Below are 22,236 nucleotides of genomic sequence, written 5' to 3' on the forward strand. Positions count from 1 at the left end.
GGTGTGGAAGAGCTTGACTAGCCTGCACAGAGCCCTGACCTCAACCCCATCGGACACCTTTGAGATTAATTGGAACGACTGTGAGCCAGGCCTAATCGCCTAACAACAATCACCCAGATACAAATAGTCTGGGTAGCCATTTGATTAGCTGTTCAGGAGTCTTATGGCTTGGGGGTTAGAAGCTGTTGAGAAGCCTTTTGGACCAAGACTTGGCGCTCCGGTGCCGCTTGCCGTGCGGTAGCAGAGAGCAAAGTCTATGACTAGGGTGGCTGGAGTCTTTGACAGTTTGTAGGGCCTTCCTCTGACGATGTGGATGGAGCCGAGCACGCCCCATCCACATCGACAGGGCTTTAGTGTAGCGGGTCGAGAGCTTCAAATTCCATTGTGTCCACTTCACCAACAAACTATCATTGTCTAAGCACACCAAGACAGTCGTGAAGAGGGCACGACAAAACATATTCCCCCTCAGGAGACTGAAAAGATTTGGCATGGGTCCTCAGATCCTCAAAATGTACTACAGCTGCACCATCAAGAGCATCCTGACTGGTTGCATCACCGCTTGGTATGGCAACTGCTTGGCCTTTGACCGCAAGGTACTACAGAGGGTAGTTGGTACGGCCCAGTACATCACTGGGGCCAAGGACTTCTATACTAGGCAGTGTCAGAGGAAGCCCCTAAACATTGTCAAAGACTTCAGCCACCCAAGTCATAGATTGTTAGGACCCTGAACAGCCTCGCTACTGTATATAGCCTGTCTTTTTACTGTTGTTTTATTTCTTTACTTACTATTGTTCACCTAATACCTTTTATGCACTATTGGTTAGAGCCGATAAGTAAGCATTTTACTGTAAGGCCTACACCTGTTATATTCGGCGCACATGACAAATACACTTTGATTTGATTTGTACATATGAACGTGGTACCTTCAGGCGTTTGGAAATTGCTCCCAAGGATGAACCAGACTTGTGGAGGTATAACATTTTTTTTCTGAGGTCTTGCTTGATTTCTTTTGATTTTCCCATGATGTCAAGCAAAGAGGCACTGAGTTTGAAGGTAGGCCTTGAAATTCATCCACAGGTACACCTCCAATTGACTCAAATTATGTCAATTAGCCTATCGGAAGCTTCTACAGCCATGACATAATTTTTCTGGAATTTTCCAAGCTGTTTAAAGGCATAGTCAACTTAGTGTATGTAAACTTCTGACCCACTGGAATTGTGATACAGTTCATTATAAGTGAATTAATCTGTCTGTAAACAATTGTTGGAAAAATTACTTGTGTCATGCACAAAGTAGATGTCCTAACCGACCTACCAAAACTATAGTTTGTGAACAAGAAATTTGTGGAGTGGTTGAAAAACGAGTTTTAATGACTCCAACCTAAGTGTATGTAAACTTCCGACTTCAACTGTATATGTACATATCTACCTCAAATGACCTTGTACCCCTGCCCATCGACTCGGTACTGGAACCCTGTGTACATAGCCAAGTTATCGTAACTTGTGTATTTATTCCTTGTGTTATTATTTTTCTATTATTCAAAAATAAAATTCTCTCTGCATTGTTGGGAAGGGCCCGTATGTAAGCACCTCACTGTTAATCTACACCTGTTGTTTACGAAGAAGCATGTGACAAATATTTGAATAAAGAGGTCACACAAGGATCCTATTGAGTTAAACATGAGTTGGTCCAGGTTGTCGATGTTGACCTTCCAGGATCAGCTTACACTTCCCAAATCCCATCAGGGGAGGGAAATGCAGAACTGGCCTTAGACCAGTCTAAAAATAAATATGAAATCACGTAATTTAAGAACAGCTCATGTTCTGTTCTCTCTGGTTATGAAAAATATAATCCTACTCGTAGTCAGAGCCATATATTGAGAGTTTGACCAACTTATAGAATTTTTAGTATTATTCTAATTCTAGACATTCTTCCCATATTATGTTAATGAGCTAACATGGCTGCCATAGGATGCTGTAATGTCATGTAAACGCATCATAATGAAGAAACCTCAATGTCCTAACTCTAAATGCTTGGTTCTGCTCCTAGTACTGAACAAACCGTTTGGCAGATACTAGCGGTCTGCATTGCAGTTCACTCAAGTGGATCAGTTTAAAACGGCAATGACGTCGCAATACCATCTGGAAAGGGATTGCTACATTTTGTTAATTTGACCTAGTTGACATTAAAAAAAATACATTCTCCAATAATTTTATTCATGATTTTAATATAAACAGTTAATTGTAGAATCATTTACACACAAGATTTTATTTTCATATCATTCCAAAAATGTTCTGTACATGTCACTGCTTGGCTCTCCTTGAAAACATAGAAAAAATAAATTGTCAGGCATTATTTAGTCATGGCACATTTTGATCCTGTACATGTGTGTAATTGTGTGTGGAAGTGACAAGAGCATTAATATGATATACATAAAGATAATGGCACATTTTGATCCAGTGTTGGGATGTAGCCATCTTTGTGGTTGTACATGGGTGTGATACACATACACGTCACCTGTATATGCATCTGTGACAAATAATGTAGCTATACATTATCAATGACAAATACATCAGTAAATCTTCTAAAAATAACATGACAGAGGTTCATAAAGAGGTATCCTGTCAGCCTACACACAAAGCATTTTGTGGCCATCTATGTGCACAGAAGAAGGAGCAGCAATCAGATAAACAAACACAACCCATGGCAAGACTTTAACCAAGGACGATACAGACACCTAAAACTCCACCTAGGGGCTAGAGAGAGACCTTAACATGTAGCGAGCTGTGTCAAAACGGAGCAGACCACTGACAAGATAGCATGACTAGAATCCCTTTACCCCCTAAACCCTCAATATCATCACAACCACACCCACCACTACTATACACCCCCCCGACCCTCATCCATTTGTCAAACAATTACGCTTCAATAAATTAGACGTGACATTGAATAACAAAAACTTTCAGCAAGGGCAAATATAATATATAATCATTACATCGATGCCTATGTAGATGAGCCGAGTCAGTTTTAAAAGTGGCGTCTCTTTCTTTAAATCATACCAACTACAACCTTACACACGTACACATTTCATTACACTACTAACAGACATTGTACATAATACATAGCGAAGGTGTTTTTCTTCATACTGCCCCATAGCCATGTTAAATGGTTAAGAACCACCTACACATTAGATTGGGATATAACCATAGTTTCTGATACACTTTATAGCTTATTTACTTATTAGGATTTCATGTTGTGTTTTCCTCCACGAACGTGCAGTGGTCTTTTCCAGTTTTTCACATCGAAAAGCAAATGTCAACTAAATCTAGATGACTTTTCTGTAGGCTGTTGGTCAGAAAGAAACACATTTTTGTCCCATAACATAGCAATGTGTGATATTTTGAGATAAAAAAATAAAAAATAAAACATGCTAACAGGTGGGCGGGGGTAAAAACACACGAGTTGTTCACAAACATGGGAACATGCATTTACAATGGAATAGAACATGATCAAATGAATGTTTTAGGCCACATGTCATATGATACACAGGTAGCCCAGCCAGCCAGCGTCGTGCTGCTCCATAGTACATCTACAGTATAGAACTTTTATCTGCTCTGCATACTGGGGTAGTGTCATGACAAAAAAAATAATCTAACTTTGTAATTTTATTTCGAAAAAGTTATATACTTTGATAACAATGTTCAATTCAATAATCTACAAGAGTAGTAAAAGATTAGACAGAAAAGTAATTGTATTTGCCCTCCTTTTTTTGCCCCCCCCAAAAAGGAATTGAAATAAACATCTCTAAATGTAATACTTTTTCTTTTTAAAACAATAAAATACATACAATGCTTTGTTCTCAACCAGCGCTGCAGGACTAGCATGCTCTGTCAAACTGCATTTTTAGGTTATCAGAGTAAGTAAGCATTTCACTGTCAGTCTACACCTGCTGTTTACTAAACATGTGACAAATTGATTTGAGTTTCAAACTAAACCTAAACTTCCCTAAATCAAGTGATATAATTTTTCACGGATATCTGCCACTATTTTAAATGGGAGTTCTATTTTCCCCATGTCATGCAATCAATGGTTGCTAATTATACATGATCCCATGTGCTTTGGGTGTTGGGCTACTATCAACAAAGAGATGGCCAAAATACAAAATTCTATTAAATTAAAAACAAATCAGCTGGGGATGGTTGGGTTCATGCAGAATTCAAGCAAGAGCCTTGCCCCAGTAGAGACAAGAAGTTCAACATTTCTGTGAAACCATGAATATCGTTCACATACAGTAATTATCCCAATACAGTTATATCATGAATCATCCAGCCAAGCAAAGGGAATGTGTTGCATCCCTCTGACTGCAGCTATGAGTACAGAACACAACTATCTCCTGTCTTAGAATGCATAATACGTTAATAGTCCAGTATTCTCCTGCTGGGACGTTGGGAGTGAGATGAGACAGTCCAGTCCGGACCAGAGCAGACTAGTCCAGTCCAGGGCACTGAGGGTCTGGCTGGCTATGTAGTCAGGAGGAGGGTAGTCTGTCTGAGCAAGGCACTATGGGACAGAGCCCTGGCTACGCACTCGAGTCCTGATGCTGCACTTCCCCCATCCAGCCAGCTGGGGGCAGTGAACACCACATATCACAATGATAACAGGCATACAATCAGATCATTATCTTCAAAGGCTGAACATTTGATTTGCAAGAGGGTGGTTGTTTGTTGACAACTTCTAAGCTACATCTCCCCCAAAATATGATTTGCTAGGATGCCAAGAGAACTTGCACTTCAGTCAGAGACAGGTTGGAAGCTCCTTCCATCATCCAACCCCCGATACACATGCCTCCCTGAGAAGTTAAAATCTAGTCCTTTGACCAGCGGAGGCATGCAGTGTCCAGACAGACCCATTCCATGGCATTGATATAACAATAAGGTAATTTCTTGATATTCACAGTAGAAAACAATACATACAACATTAAGAGAAAACAACAGAACAGGATACATTAAACGGCCTTGAGACTAAATGCTGTTCCTATTTGACTGAGAAGAACAGGGACTCTGGGAGAGATATATATACACACACTATACACACTCCTGTGTTCCAATGGCACGCTGTGTTAGCTAATCCAAGTTTATCATTTTAAAAGGCTAATTGATCATTAGAAAACCCTTTTGCAATTATGTTAGCACAGCTGAAATCTGTTGTTCTGATTAAAGAATCAATAAAACTGGCCTTCTTTAGACTAGTTGTCCTCTTGCTCAGGGCATCCCACTCCTCTTTCTTTTCTGGTTAGAGTCAGTTTGAGCTGTTCTGTGAAGGGAGTAGTACACAGCGTTGTACTTCAGTTTCTTGCCAATTTCTAGCATGGAATAGCCTTCATTACTCAGAACAAGAATAGACTTGACGAGATTCAGAAGAAAGTTATTTGTTTCTGGCCATTTTGAGCCTGTAATCGAACACACAAATGCTGTTGCTCCAGATACTCAACTAGTCTAAAGAAAGCCAGTTGTATTGCTTCTTTAAACAGAAAAACAGTTTTCAGCTATGCTAACATAATTGCAAAAGGGTTTTCTAATGATCAATTAACCTTTTAAAATGATGTGCCATTGAAACACAGGAGTGATGGTTGCTGATAATGGGCCTCCATATGCCTACGTAGATAATCCATTTAAAACAAATTGTCAGTTTCCAGCTACAATAGTCATTTACAACATTAATGTCTACACTGTATTTCTGATCAATTTGATGTTATTTTAATGAGAAAAAAAAAGTGCTTTCTTTCAAAAACAAGGACATTTCAAAGTGACCCCAAACTTTTGAACGGTAGTGTATATACCCACACTGAGGAGTTCATCTATGGTGAGTCAATGGTGAAAAGCATGACCAAGGCTTAGCTGAGCTATTGCAGACTATGGCTATGTGATCAAGAGATATGCAATCATGATTTGGACTACTCTGTCTTGATGCAGAATTTCAATAAAAAGCTCAAATCAAGTCTTCCCTAGAACAATGAATGCACAAAAGCAAAGCAGTCATGTTCGCTCACAAGCAACTATCAGCTAGCGGGTATGTAACAACAGCTATTACATTAACCGTTGTTATAGGGTATGTAAAAATTCTGTTAATTTCAAAAAGAAACCTGACGCTTGGGAATCTGAAAGCCTATTCAAATAATGGGAGTGGGAACCTAAAAAGTACATTTTTCATAATTAAATCACCAGTCAAAAGGTTGTTGTCATATCACCACATTCTTGACTGATTTACCTGTTCTAATACATTTCTAATCAAATGAAAGTTTGGGGCAACATTTAAAAGCGCATTGAGGTTGTGCTTCACAGTACACTGGGGGTTAACCTACTCGGTTGTTAAGATAAAGTTTGAATATGGGAAAAAAAAGTTCTTAATCAGGGTAATTACTGGGTCAAAACTTGTTACTTTCTTCTTATTCTGATCAGGGTGTTTCTCAATATGCATTCTACCGTACTCCACACTCTCATGCTCCGAGTGCATTCTCCGACGACGTTCTCGAGTACGTTCTTGTGAGGACGAGAGTGTAGAGAAGCATTCGCCATCCCCCCTACTACAGTTGAAGTCGGAAGTTTACATACACCTTAGCCAAATACATTTAAACTCAGGTTTTCACAATTCCTGACATTTAATTCTAGTAAAAATTCCGTTTTAGGTTAGTCAGGATCACCACTTTATTTTAAGAATTTGAAATATCAGATTAATAGTAGAGAATGATTAATTTCAGCTTTTATTTTTTTAATTTACTGTGGCTATAGATACTTTGTATCTGTTTCCTAGAGCACCATGGTGTTTATACTTGTGTACAATTGTTTGTACAGATGAACGTGGTACCTTCAGGTGTTTGGAAATTGCTCCCAAGGATGAACCAGAATTGTGGAGGTATAGAAAAAAAATTGTGAGGTCTTGCCTGATTTCTTTTGATTTTCCCATGATGTCAAGCAACGAGGCACTGAGTTTGAAGGTAGGCCTTGAAATACATCCACAGATACACCTTCAATTGACTCAAATGATGTCAATTAGCCTATCAGAAGCTTCTAAAGCCATGACATAATTTTCTGGAATTTTCCAAGCTGTTTAAAGCCACAGTCAATTTAGTGTATGTAAACTTCTGACCCACTGGAATTTGGATACAGTGAACTAAGTGAAATAATCTGTCTGTAAACAATTGTTGGAAAAATTACTTGTGTCATGCACAAAGTAGATGTCCTAACCGACTTGCCAAAACTATAGTTTGTAAACAAGAAATTTGTGGAGTGGTTGAAAAACGAGTTTTGATGACTCCAACCTAAGTGTATGTAAACTTCCGACTTCATCTGTATATTACCTTACGCTTCACCTCCCCATTCACTGAAACGTCTTTCAGCCAGGACAATGGCAGCAATAGACAAAACAGGATATACACAAAGCAAACGTTTTACTTCATAGTTATCAGCTAGATATGTGAATCGTAATAATCTAGATAGCTAGCTAGTTAAACAGGCAGAAATGACCTAAAACTAATGTTATGCAAGGTAGATGTACATTCTTCGTGGGTAGCTACCAATTCTTCGTGGCTAGCTAGTTATCCAGTTAGCCCTATTGATTTACTATGGACCTGGGACTTAGCCATTCACTGAACTGTCTTCCAGCCAGGACAATGGCATTAGAGATGAAACAAGATATACACAAAGCAACCATTTTACTTCATAACTATCAGCTAGCTAAATGTGAATCCTAATAATGTAACTAAACAGATAGTTTAACAGGCAAAAATTACCTAAAACAAATATTATCCAAGATAGATGTTAAATAGATGTTAGTTATTCGTGGGTAGTTAGCTAGCAATTCTTCATGGCTATCTGGCTAACAGTAGTAGCTAGCCAGTTAGCCCTATTGACTTATTATGGGCTTGCGATCTATGGTAAGTAGGCAGGTAAACAGCATGTATTTATGACGGTATCAAGAAAAAAATATTGTAGTCTGGCAACATATGACATGTGAATATGCAACATTTCATTCTGAGGTCGACGTGTATTTTCTCTTGCTTCAGCTCAACCAATGCCCACCATTGATTTAAAAATATTTTACATCATTTTTTACGTGGTTGCGCCATATTTCTTTGCATACTTTCCGTTGAAGCGTGCATCGATGCATGCTTCAAAAAATATTTACAAACGGAGTACGCATTCGAGAAGGGCCCTCCGTGGGGGAGATTCCAAATCAAAGTATATGTACCCATAATCCGACCCTCTCGTGGTCCAATTTGCGTGCTCGGAGCACGTTAGTACGCATTTTGAGAAACACGCAGGGTCTTATCTTTTTAAAAGGGGCTGCGTTGGATTTAGTGGGATTCTATATTCTGATAGTATTCTGCCTATATTCTGATGTCACAGCAGTGGTCACAGACGGGCAGAGTCCCTGTCCTCTGATTTGAACTACAGGGATACCAACAAACTGATAGACCAAGAAAGATGCTGTAGTCTCAAACTGATTCCTCCAAACACCCACTGAGGTAGACTGTGGCCAAATACATAGAAACTACAACTACCGACTCCTTTTCACATTTATAGCTCTACTCTTAACTAGTATTATTTTTTTTTTTACCTGACTTTCAATATTTAAAAAACGTTGACAAAAAGCGAACAGTGTTTTTTATACAATGATAATACAATAAATAAAATATTAAATATCTGTAATTTTTCAAAGATGATGGTGATCTTCTGAATTCAAAATTGCATACACTTGTATACACCGCCATAAAGAGACAATGGTCATATGTAGAGATAGAGATCCACCATTTATCTCTGGCTATGGGCATGTACTGTATGCACAGTTGTGAGGGAGGTTTCCCACTTTTTTGCTCTTTTTCCCCCCTTTTTTACGAGACACTATATTCTTTAGTATTTACAAAGTAAAAAGGTATGAGAGTGTAAATGATTGAGGGAAAAAAATTACCTTTTGGGGGGCATTCGAGTAAGTGGAGTAGATCAAATTCTCAAGAATCAGCGAGAACCAGAAAGGTGGTTCAACATTGCTTAAACTTTGAACACCATAGCACTAAGTGGACTTGCCATTCAACCCTTACAACAACTGACCAAAAACTAGCCACAAGCTGATGTTCCCCATAGAAACGGATATAATTTATTTAGCAACTGTCATATCTCTAAATACCTCATCTCTAAGTACTACTTCAGATTTACGGTATGGATTTAGCTCCCATCTACGAGTCGTATTTCTCTCCCCCTGTCTAACATGTATAAACACACACACACACACACACACACACGAGTATGTGCCAACAAACAAACAAACAGTAACCAGCCTGTACAATGTACATCCATCTCTCTGGTCTGTGGTTGGTTGAGAAGACACTGGGTGGAGGCTGATGCGGTTCCACCATCTCCGATACAGACAGACATACAGAGATAAAGGGGTAAACAGAGATAACTGGGTGAAGATGAATGGGCAGGTTAGGGGTAATAACACCAGGCCTATAACTGTAAGCTCTAAACAGCCACACAGGCTCAAACTGCTGAGTGGACGCAGGTCAGATTGACTTACCCTTAGCTCCTGTCTGTGCTTTTCTGTCCCTTATCAATGCTTCTGACAATAGACAATGAGTATCACTGCCTTTGGCTAGAGGGAGGGATAATGGGACAAATAGAGACGTGTGTGTTAACTACTAATGATTGGCCTATTTGTGCTTCTCAATGGGAATGCCATGTAGACACTTTTCAATCAATCTTTAACACCAATTTGTGATTTTTGCCACATAGAATAAGTGTGTGTGTGTGTGTACTTTAAAAACAATCAGGACTTTGTCTTGTGCTGGGAAGAAGCTGACAGGAATGTTAAATGTCTGTATGGAACTTAATAATATGAATGTAAATGGACAGAGGTTTACACTTTCATGACCCCTCTTTAGATATTGGAGTGATGGGTTATAATCCAGATTGTGGGGAGGGATACACCACAATCCAAATGGGAGGGTGTGGGATTGAAAGAAACCCAAATCAAAAGCGGGGGGAAATAAGTTCAATATCTTTTTCTTTAGGCTGGAAGGGAGAATGGGTTGTGAATAACGGGCACACAGCAAGTCCGAACACGGTCTCCACTGCCAATAGTAGAATGTCAGCCCAGCCCTGGGGGGGGAAAGCAGCACTTGTTGTACAGCTACAGCGTGTCCTGACTCATACCACACCACCACTACTACCACCTGTACACCACCTCCCTCCGTTAGTACACACCGACACACACCCGCCTTCATCTAACTGCTCCCTCCCTCTCTTTCGCTGCTGCCCGCTGTGGACTCTGAATGCAATAGGAACTTTCCAAAATGTTCAAATCAAAAGCATTCAACCACAGTAACATGGAAAATTCCACCAGCAGCCTGATTCTGACCTCCTTCCTGTGTCAGCGAACATTACAGCCAATGGGCTATCGTTATGTGGGAAAGGGGGCGTAGGGTGGTGATAGGGTCAAAACAAACCCAGTTGTATGAGGACATGGGGGTTGTGATGGAGTAGAGCTGATGCTCGCCACTCATATAAAGCTCTGCATTAGATCTCTCTCAAAGCCCTGATGGTATGTGGTCCTGGAATACATCCACCTATATGGGCTTCTGACTCCAGTGGAGGAGATGGATAGCTAGATGGGTCTCCTATGACCCAACTATAACCCTATAAACACCACTACCAACAGCACAAGCCAAGACAGCACAAGCCAAGTACAATCATCAGGCCAAGACAAACTGTCTGTCCAAGCAAGCAGACGTCACATCTCTAGCCCCACCGATAACATCAATCAATCAAACAGATAGCTAATGATCAACCAAAGATAGACACATTTTAACACAATCGATAGATTGTAGATAACAACATGGACATCTACACCATGGCTCCATCAGACCAAGGCACCATTCACTCCCATTTCAGTTTTTGGTTCTTGTCATTTTAGCATAGTGGCCACCCAAACTCTTCCACTTACAGGAAGAACAACATTTGAAAGATGCCGTGATTTTTCTAAAATAGTGGGCTGCCCTTTGTTGCTGAGGAGAACAGGGTTCTCCTGAGGGTTTGAAAGAGAAGTAAAACCACGCGTGGAGGTCTAAGACAACAGAGCACTGGCGGCCGATTAGTGTGATATCTGGGGTTAGAGAGAGAGAGAAAAAAAACGGACAAAAAAACCCATCTTACCAGAAAAGCCTCAGATGAAAACATTACAAATATGAACTACGTACAAAAACATCTATATTGTATATATTCTATATAAAATATTGATATAAATACCAAATATTTCATATATACTATATATATTATATATCCTATATCCACAAAAATATATGAAAGCAGCAGCTATTGGTCAGTCTGAGGAACTATTTTGCCCAACTTCTAACTGTTTAAATATTCTTCAGCCATACACAGAAATAAAACTGAAAAAGTGAGACAAAAAAATGCTAATAAATTAGAACTATTCACCAAACACCAAAATAATCTCCGTAAAGTTTGGAATTCTGCACCAAAAAAATTAAATAAAAAGTTTCTCTACGAATGGACATTTGTTCTAGAGAGTTTATGCCATCCCATGGTTCAAACCTGTCTAGACATTGTTCAAAGGAAATTAATACAAGTATTGATAGACACTTCTCTTTGTTTACAGGCCACAAATAAAAAGGCCACTAGCTGAAAAGGTTTTCAAGAGAATGGAAGAGAGATGGGGCAGCCTGGAGAGAGCGAGAAAGAGAGAGAAGTGTTCAGTTTTTTTTTTTCTTCTTTATCCATCAACCAGTCCTGGAAACATGGCAATAGTGAAAAATTAAGATAGAAAGTTGAAAGTTGTAGAAAGTTGTAGTAGATGATTGTAGTAGATGATTCTGGATAAATGCAAAAATGTCTTTCAACATATACCAAAATGTTTGCATCCTGTGTCCCACCATGCTTGGCAGCTGTGAGGAAGAAAATACATGTCCTGAGATCAGTTTTTTTAAGGGCTTCTGCAAGAGTTATACAATTTAAATAGTTTGAAAGGAGGAAGAAAACCTTAGGAAATGTTAGGAAGGGCTGGATCTGGGCAATGATAGGATTCGTCCGTTTTTCTTGCCACCGTTCATGTGTGTGTAGGGCACGTGTTCCTCATAGTTGCCCCTTAGGTTTTGGCTGGATCCATTGTCTCTGGATAGACTGTCGCTGTCCTCTCTCTGGGAGTAGGACGATGGGTCCAGTGGGATGCTCTCCATGTTCTCCAGGTCCAAGTCAAACTCCTCGGTCTCGGGGAGCTTGTTCTCCTCGCTGTAGAAGAAGGAGACCTCCTGGAAGCTGGGGTGAACATCCTCCTTCAACATCTCGATGATCTCCTGGAAGGTGGGACGCATCTTGGGGTTGTACTGCCAGCACATCGTCATCAGGTTGTGGCTGAGGGAGGAGAAGAGGGAGAAAGATGAATGAATGACAAAAATAAATCTATCCACAAGCTGCTCACCTCTGTTGGTCCCCATTGAAGCAAAACTAGCCCAAGGAATACTGTAGGCATGTAGTAGTGGTAACTCAAACGCTTAACCAAATCAAAATATATACCTAATGTACTTTGTATTGCTAGTACGGCATATCAATGTAAAATACTACAGATCCCACAATGCACTAAAAGTCTACAGTGTTTGAGACACGTACATCCTCTCCACGCAGTTCTCTGGTCTGTCTAGGTATCCTCCGTCCATGACGAACTTGAGGACCTGTTCGTTGGACAGGCCCTGGTAAGGCTGCTCTGCTAGGGTGCTGACCTCCCACAATACCACACCAAATGACCTGGAGATAGACAGGTACAACACATTATCTCAAGCCAAAAACAATAAAAGGATGTAAATAATGAAATAAAGGACTTGTGACCTCAAATTAAAATCTGGACATCAAAGCCAGTTCCACTGCTTTTTTCATTATTCACCTCTAATAAGGGACTGATTTAGACCTGGGACACCAGCTGGGTGCAATTAATTATCAGGTAAAACAGAAAACCATCAGTAGTCTGGACCCACGTAGGCGTAGGGTAAGATTGAAATACCCCTTGACTAGCATAACCGGGAAAAAAAGTGGTTATAGAGTTACTGTAGACATTAAGGGGGTAAGAAGGGGGAGTGGAAAAAGATGCTCTCAAAAAAAGAGGTTAAAGAGATTGAATAGAGTGGGAAAAAAAGAATGAGCAGAAAATCCCATCTGACATCCGTGGCAGCCAGGTGTGTCCTACTGCACTCACCAGCAGTCTGAATGTGCGGTGAACACTCCGTCCTTCAGAGATTCAGGAGCCATCCACCTGACAGGAAGCAGACCCTTCCCTCCCTTACGGTAGTAATCCGTCTCATATATATCTCTGGTCATGCCAAAGTCTAAGGGGAGGAGAGGAACAGTTAAAACACAACCTACAGTAAATAGCATCATCACATCATAACCCTAACCTAACCCTTTCTGTAGTAGTCTGTCTCATAGATGTCTCTGGTCATGCCAAAGTCTGGAGAGACAGTCATACATCAACCACAGACAAACGAGACAGTCGTCATACATCGAGCCACATTACTCCTGAATTATGAAAGGCTCACCCAGTTATGATTTACTTGTTGAAACTGTAGCGAAAAATCACATGTGAGTGTGATACTGTACTCTATTATTCTACTGTACTCTACCTCCGATCTTGACGGTGTTGTCCTCAGCCACCATGCAGTTCCTGGCGGCCAGATCTCTGTGGACAAACTTTTTGGCGTTGAGGTAGGCCATGCCGTCTGCTATCTCCCCCGCCATCTGAATCATCTCCTTCAGTGTGGGAGGGGGCTTCCCTGTGGGGTTATTCTCAGAGTCTGGTCGGAGGCAGCGCAGGAAGCTCTTCAGATCCCCGTGGGTCATCAGCTCCATCACCACCAGAGTGGGCTGACCTTTAGACACCACCCCCAGCAGACGCACCTACAGACAGAGAGAGCAGTGAGAGTCAGGACCATTGAGATATACATTTCTCTATATAAAAACATGATAAAATGTACCCAATGTAAACGGATTCCAATGCATGGCACGTACGGCCATGAAACGGTTTCTGTACGGCTCCATCTTGCTCAAAACGCTCAATCTACAGCACAGAGTATCCACTGTGTCAACCTTCTTACCAGAAAATACATACTCAGCCATCATACCCAGATAATAGATACTGGTTAGTAATGAAAGTGAATGAATAAGCTCCTAACCACATGGTGGCAGCTAAAGGCCTTCATGACAGACGCTTCGTTGAGGAACTCGATCCTCTCTCTCAGACTGGCTGACTCGTTGACCGTCTTCACCGCCACACGTGTGTCCGGCTCGCCCTTCACAATGTCCTTGGCGATGCCCTCGTAGACCATGCCAAATGAGCCCTGACCCAGCTCCTTCAAGATGTTGATCTTCTCCCTCGCCACCTCCCAGTCATCAGGCACATACACTACACAATACAAAAAGGAGAAAGTTATCCTTTTAGTACACTTTTTAACACGTACACTACCTCACAGGAAAACAAACTTGCAAAACCAGTTTGAGGTGTGGGTTTGGTTGTCCTTACCGTCATTAGCGCTCAGGTATTCTGGGTTGGACGAGGCGATCAGAGGTCCAGTGGGTCCCTCAGTTTGTCTGGAACACACGGTCACACAGATTAGTCAAAGGTATCCTTGCATATTTAATTTGTCTTGCCAGGATGTCATTGTAATTTTTTTATAAAAAAAAACAAAAAAACAATTATACCAAACATCTAATCAATCAAGTCTTACTTCTTCTTAAAGATCATGAAGACTCCACCTCCTATGAATAGCAGCAGGATGAAGCAGATGACTGAGCCAATGATAATCTTCAGTGAAGTGGTGTCCTCTGCAACAAAAACAGCAGCCATTGGTCAGTAATTTACATTTGACATTTTTGTCATTTAACACACACTCTTATCCAGAGCAATTTACAGGAGAAATTAGGGTTAAGTGCCTCGCTACCCTAGTCGACTCGGGGATACGAACCAGCGACCTTTCAGTTATTGGCCCAACACGCTTTACCTCTAAGCTACCTGCTGACCCAGTCACTCTCATAGCAAAATTAACTGCTCACATTTGTGTTCCAGAAAGTGTAAGCAGGTCCAGTTCACCATTGGAGCAGGCAGGCAGGACTTACTGTCGGGCATGAAGAAGAAGGTGGGTTCGGTCCAGGAGCCGTTTCCTGCCAGCGACGTGGCACGTATCCTCACGGTGTAGTTCCCAGGATGCACCACTCTCAGCCTGCAGCCTCCGATCTGGGTGTAGGCCTTCCTGGACACGCAGTGATGCAGCTCCTGGAACACATTATTACAAGGTTATAACATGGTTACATCATGGTCATAGCACTAAGTCACACAAGGCTTTGTATAAACAGTGTGACTCTGAACACCAGAGTTTATAATATAGATGTGTCTTTCCCTGAGGCGTCTCCTCAACAACAAAGTAGGTGTCTGTGAATCAAACAGCTTTTAACCTAGCATACTAGCACTCAATCTTGTAAACGATTTTATTTACAAAAAACAAAAACAGCATATCTTGTTATCTTTCTTTTGGATAGGGCCACATTTAAATGTTTCTAACAGAGAACTATAAAAAGTGTTCGCATGACCATGGTAACAGTTGAAATAAATCAGACCAAAGGTGGGGACACAACAGTTCTAAGCATTACCCTGTTGATTTTATTTGCATTTTACATTTACTGTACTTTTCACAGCATTTGTCAATAAGGAAATCTGAAAATACTCTGGATAAATTTAGTAACATACTAAGAATATTCACTGACAGTTTGGAATAGCTGCAAAATAAGCTCAATTATTAAAAAGGGATTGAGGGAGCGGTCTAACTGGCGTCTCCAAGTGGCCACATACACACACACCTCAAAAACAGTGCACAGTTCCTAAGTCATTTAGTTTTTTGGATGGAAAACAGCCCTGCGTCCCTACCATCACAAAATTACTGTTGTTGTTTAGGTACCGTAAATTCCGGACTATTAAGCGCACCTGAATATAAGCCGCACCCACTGATTTAATTTTTTTATTTTATTTTGAACATAAATAAGCCGCACATGTCTATAAGCCGCAGGTGCCTACCGGTACATTGAAACAAATTAACTTTACACAGGCTTTAACGAAACACGGCTTGTAACAAAAATAAATAGGCTTTAATGAAACACGGCTTGTAACAAAAAATGTAAAATTAGCAGTAAACAGTAGCCTACTAAGAAAGTCATTGCTCCAGACCAAGCTCCCGTGCAGCAGCTCTATTTCCTTTTCCAACAGCCAGATCAATCGCCTTCAACTTGAAAGCTGCATCATATGCATTTCTCCGTGTCTTTGCCATGATGAGGGTGACAAAATGACTACCGTAATCAGAATGATGAGCGCGCTCGATTTAATGTAAACAGTAAACCAAAAAGTTGTTTGACCTTAACCCGTTCGGCAATTTCATTGGTCTAATGAAAGCTTCATGCCGCCAAAAAACTGAGCACGTCACAGAATGTGTTTTTTTCATTTGAAAGCGGGAAAAATCCATATATTTGCCGCATCATTGTTTAAGCCGCGAGGTTCAAAGCGTGGGAAAAAAGTAGCGGCTTATAGTCCGGAAATTACGGTAATCCATGATTATGAACGCAGACAATGGTTGAAAAAGGATGAGCAAAGATCAAATTCAGACTGTAGCAACCATGTATACACGTAATAAAGTAAATCAAACATACTCAAGAAAAAGCAGGGGGAAATCGATTGATGGAAACACAGTTAAGTAATTTCAGCATAGTATTCATACTAACCTCAAGGTCTCCCAGCCTCTTGTAGTTGACCTCGTACAGGATGATCATGCCATTGGGGGCTTTGGGGTCCAGCCACTTGATGTGGACAGACTCTGGGTGCTCTGACACCATCTCATGGGTCACCTGGCCCACAATGTCATCAGCTTTCTCTGCATGGAGAGGAGCAGAACACAGGAAGAACCATCAGCAAGGGCAATATGAAAGAAGAGTGTCTGTACTGTGTAGTGTACAAATATGCATAATGTTACTCGCAGAGAAGCTGTAGTTTATTAGTGTGTCTGACTCCGTGTACAGCCTTACTTTCGGGCATGGTGCGGGCGCTGACGTAGGTAGCCATGCTGCAGCGTTGGGGGTCTGTGGGGTGGTTGCAGGCATGGATCTCTATCTGGTAGCTGGTAAAGTGACGCAGGTTGGAGATGACCGTCGACTCCTTGGCATACACCACCAACGTCACCTTAGAGCCCTCCACCCCCTCGCCATCTGGGCTGGGCGTGGTGGAGGCGTTGGGCAGGGTGGGGGGCGTGGTCAGGAAGAGCGGAAGGGTGGCGTTGGCAACGCCCACTGAGCGGCGCCGACGAGACGGTCTGATGGAGAAAGGGGGAGGAGAGAGACAGGAGGAGAGTGGAGGACAGGAGAGGGAGATGAGAAGCCAGGTGAGATGAAGCGTATTATGGTAACAAAGAGCTAAGATGAAAGTTATCAGCGGAAGTCATTATGAACAAACTTTCACAATAACCAACAACCTGGTTGTCCTATACTGGAACCTACCTACCTACCTACCTACCTACCTACCTACCTACCTACCTACCTACCTACCTACCTACCTACCTACCTACCTACCTACCTACCTACCTACCTACCTACCTACCTACCTACCTACCTACCTACCTACCTACCTACCTACCGTATAGATCTCTCCTGAAGATCAATGTTAGTTACTCCAACCCAGAAACCCATTGCATCTACCCAACACAGCCCACAACTCCAAAATGATAGGTGTTGGGCCAATTACATTAATTGTCCTCCTATTCTCCATTAAAGGTTAGGTGAAGATAATGATGTTGTGAGTTAGAGTCCATGGTAAGTAGTCCTGTTCTCTGGTCAGAGTGCCCATTAACTCAGCTACACTCATCACCACTAGATGGAGCGCCGGAGCCTTCAGCTAGCCTAGCATCCAGACATCACTGGGTTTGTTTACATCTGAGGTGATTGCAGACTGAGAAGTGCTGAGAACAGAACAGGGAGAGGCTGATAGAGAGAGTAGCTTGTTACATTATGTTCCTGCTGCTACAGAGAGTAGTAGAGGGAAGATCCAACCTCCCTCTGGGTCAAAAATATTTTTTCCTAATGGTTGAGGTTCAAATTGAGGGATGGTAATCTGACCTTGGATCAGATCCTGTGGTTTGACTAAGGCAACTTCTTCCTCAGCAGACAGGTTGACATCTGCATGGAGGGGCTCTATCTATACATCTGTCTAACAGTGAGTTAGGCTGCCTGCCTGGCTGCCCACAGTGATGATGTCACAGGCCTGCCTGGGTCTAATTACAGGCTCTCTTTGACAGAGTGCTTGCTGCCTGGTGATGCACAAATCAAAAATCAAATCAAATGTATTTATATAGCCCTTCTTACATCAGCTGATATATCAAAGTGCTGTACAGAAACCCAGCCTAAAACCCCAAACAGCAAGCAATACAGGTGTAGAAGCACGGCACAGACAGACAGCACAACTGAACATACTCACCCATCTCAGCCATGTCACTACACTACCAGAGAAATACAGACAGTCAGTAGAACAATAGACAGAAATCCACTAACTTGAGTCAACCAAAATGGCAGCAAAAAACAGAACTAGCCAGGTCTGGGTCACGGTGGGTTCCAGCCAGTCCATTCATTTATGTGGTCCTCTGTAGCTCAGTTGGTAGAGCATGTATCTTGCAACATCAGGATTGTGGGTTAGAGTCCCGGGACTACCCATATGTAAAATGTATGCACACTACTTTTATCTCTCTCTCTGACAGTCTTAGCAGCACCAATAGGGTTTAGAGGGGATGAGCGGAATGAGGAGCTAACTAGGCACGATGATGACACCAGCCATACTGGCTGACCCCAGGTGGAAGTCTGAGTGACTGTTTCAGCCCAATACCTTCATAAGAAAAGATGGGAAAGCCATGAAGGTGTGGTGCCATTTCCAAGGCAGGGGTAGCTGTGTTTTACGTTGGTGAGACAGAGTGTCTATGTGGTCCTGTCATTGCGTGATGGAGAGGAGATACAGGAGGCATACAGGATTTTCACTCACTAGGCTGCCACTGCTTTGTGTCTGAACTAGAGGTCGACCGATTTATGATTTTTCTATACCCATACCGATTATTGGAGGAGCAAAAAATGCGGATACCGATTAAATCGGCCGATTTTTATATACATTTGTAATAGTGACAATTACAACAATACTGAATGAACAATGAACCCTTATATTTTAACTTAATATAATACATAAATAAAATCTATTTAGTCTCAACTAAATAATGAAACATGTTCAATTTGGAATAAATAATGCAAAAACACAGTGATGGAGAAGAATGTAAAAAAGCTAACGCTTAAGTTCCTTGCTCAGAACATATGAAAGCTGGTGGTTCAATATTCCCAGTTAAGAAGTTTTAGGTTGTAGTTATAGGAATTATGACACGTTGGCTATTTCTCTCTATACCATTTGTATTTCGAATACCTTTGACTATTGGATGTTCTTATAGGCACTTTAGTATTGCCAGCCTAATCTCGGGAGTTGATAGGCTTGAAGTCATAAACAGTGCTGTGTCAAGCATTGCTAAGAGCTGCTCGCAAACGCAGTAAAGTGCTGTTTGAATGAATGCTTACGAGCCTGCTGTTGCCTACCACCGCTCAGTCTGACTGCTCTATCAAATATCAAATCATAGACTTAATTATAATAAACACAGAAATACGAGCCTTTGGTCATTAATATGGTAAAATCCGGAAACTATAACTTCGTTTATTCTTTCAGTGAAATACAGAACCATTCCATATTTTGTCGAACGGGTGGCAACCCTAAGTCTAAATATTGCTGTTACATTGCACAACCTTCAATGTTACGTCATAATTATGTAAAATTCTGGCAAATTAAATATGGTCTTTGTTAGGAAGAAACACAGTTCACAACGAGCCAGGCGGCCCAAACTGTTGCATATACCCTGACTCTGCTTGCCTTGAACGCAAGAGAAGTGACACAATTTCCTAGTTAATATTGCCTGCTAACATGCATTTATTTTAGCTAAATATGCAGGTTAAAAAAAAAAAAAAATCAATACACAGAAGTATATTTTAAGAAAGGCATTGATGTTCATGGTTAGGTACATTTGTGCAACAAATGTGCTTTTAAAAAAAAAATCATCACCCATTTGGAGAAGTTGAATAAGGCTGTGATTCGATGATAAATTAACAGGCACTGCATTGATTATATGCAACGCAGGACAAGCTAGTTAACCTAGTAATATCAATCATGTGTAGTTAACTAGTGATTGTCAAGATTGATAGTTTTTTTATAAGATAAGTTTAATGCTAGCTAGCAACTTACTTGGCTCATTGCAGCCACAAGGTCCTTTTGACACTGCACTCGCGTAACAGGTAGTCAGCCTTCCACGCAGTTTCCTCATGGATTGCAATGTAATCAGCCATAATCGGTGCCCAAAAAGGCCGATTACCGATTGTTCTGAAAACTAATCGGCCATGCCGATCGGTCGACCTCTAGTCTGAACTCTTTGTTCACTAGGCTGTCACTGTTGTGTGTGTGAATTCCTTGTGCATTAGGCTGCTATTGTTGTGTTTCTGAACTCCTTGCTCACTAGGCTGCAACTGTTGTGTCTGAACTCTTTGTTCAAAAGGCTGTCTCTCACACACACAAAGGGTCGGGGCTAGCCGGATGGCACGCTAGCACACACACACACACACACACACACACAGTATAATCCGGGGACAAACAAAGGGAGGGCAGGGCCCCTGCCTGTGAGGCTGTGCTGTGATGGAAGGAGCACAGTGTTCCTGTGACCATGTGAATAACAGCTACAGGGCCACTCTCAGTCAGGGCCCAGACACCCTAACCAGCTACTAGACTACAGTTAGCCCGGCCAGTCTAGCAGTAGGCATAATTACCCTCATCCATACAGAAACACACGGACTAATTGGTTTATAACATCTATCCGCTTATGAACGGGGAGCTAAATCAGAACAGCCAAGGCCGGACACGGTCGTTTGAAACCGCGGCAATGCGGAAGAGACCGACTCAGATACTTGCTTGGTGATTTCCCATGCCTCGCCTCAGCAACTATTATACAAATGCCTTCCTATGGTTAAAATGTGAAGGGGTGTGTGTGTGTGTGTGTGTGTGTGTCTGTTTGTTTATGTGTGTGTGAGCCCAGGGGCCTCTCATGTCAGTCAACGGTGCATCTGAAAGCCAGCTCTGCTTGCTATTCCACCTGCCAAAGAGCCTTTGGTGCTGTCAAAACATTACGCTACACAGAGTCTCTCTTCTCACATGTTCCTGGAATCACAATAAAAGGGGAATGGCCTTCACTAATTATCACGCTTGGGTTGAACAGGCATTTAATTTGTCACACGGAGAGAGAGACATTTCCATTTTCCCCAGAGTTTTCCGCCAAGGCTAGATAACACTGCTAGGCGTGAAATACCCCCCATGAATTAGTGCTTCAAATTATGCATAACACCTCTGACGCAGAGCTGCTGGCTGTTGTGCTCTGATTGACTGACAAGGTGAGGGGGCCTAGGCATTAACTAATCAAATGGGGACTAACTTATTAAAAGGGGACCATCGCGCTCTCCCAGAAGCTTGGCTGGTGTGTCAAACCCATGATTTCATAATTTTCACTGCATCAAGGACAGTGTACACAGACATCTTGGCTTTGCAGCCTTCTTCAGTATGTAGGTACAAATATTTTTCCTTCAAAACAGAATTTGTAGGGAGCACAGGTGAGCAACCGATGCTTCTAATTAGGATCTGCCAATCAGTAGACCAGTGAAGACACATCCCTGACTGGCAGATGAGGAAACCCTGATTAGAAGCACCTGCTGCTCATCGGTTGCTTCCCTGTGTTCCCTACAAATGCTGATTTGAATGAAAAATATTTGTACCTATCATTTGACCCTGCTGGTCATCTACGAACGGTTGAACATCTTGAAGAACAATCTGGCCTTAAATAGCCATGTACTCTTATAATCTCCACCCGGCACAGCCAGAAGTGGACTGACCACCCCTCATAGCCTGGTACCTCTAGGTTTCTTCTTAGGTTCTGTGACTTTCTAGGGAGTTTTTCCTAGCCACCATGCTTCTACATCTGCATTGCTTGCTGTTTGGGGTTTTAGGCTGGGTTTCTGTATAGCACTTTGTGAC

The 22,236-nt window shown here is 41.7% G+C and overlaps 1 protein-coding gene across 2 annotated transcripts in view; it reads right to left on the reverse strand.

Annotated features, from left to right (window-relative positions):
* Window positions 1–9,125: 9,125 nt before the first annotated feature.
* The window catches only part of LOC106583950 (insulin receptor), a 152,160-nt gene continuing 139,049 nt past the window's right edge, over window positions 9,126–22,236 (reverse strand). For both annotated transcript variants that reach the window (XM_014168658.2, XM_014168659.2), the window contains 10 exons: window positions 17,121–17,404; window positions 16,821–16,969; window positions 15,171–15,327; window positions 14,783–14,879; window positions 14,578–14,645; window positions 14,231–14,460; window positions 13,682–13,955; window positions 13,258–13,387; window positions 12,678–12,812; window positions 9,126–12,422 (listed from right to left, as the gene is read on the reverse strand). In XM_014168658.2, coding sequence (XP_014024133.1) covers window positions 12,062–12,422; window positions 12,678–12,812; window positions 13,258–13,387; window positions 13,682–13,955; window positions 14,231–14,460; window positions 14,578–14,645; window positions 14,783–14,879; window positions 15,171–15,327; window positions 16,821–16,969; window positions 17,121–17,404 — 1,885 coding nt within the window. In that variant the 3' untranslated portion in view covers window positions 9,126–12,061. The remainder of the gene's footprint in view (window positions 12,423–12,677; window positions 12,813–13,257; window positions 13,388–13,681; window positions 13,956–14,230; window positions 14,461–14,577; window positions 14,646–14,782; window positions 14,880–15,170; window positions 15,328–16,820; window positions 16,970–17,120; window positions 17,405–22,236) is intronic.

Source organism: Salmo salar, chromosome ssa23 (genome assembly GCF_905237065.1).
Source record: "Salmo salar chromosome ssa23, Ssal_v3.1, whole genome shotgun sequence".
Lineage (NCBI taxonomy): Eukaryota > Metazoa > Chordata > Actinopteri > Salmoniformes > Salmonidae > Salmo > Salmo salar.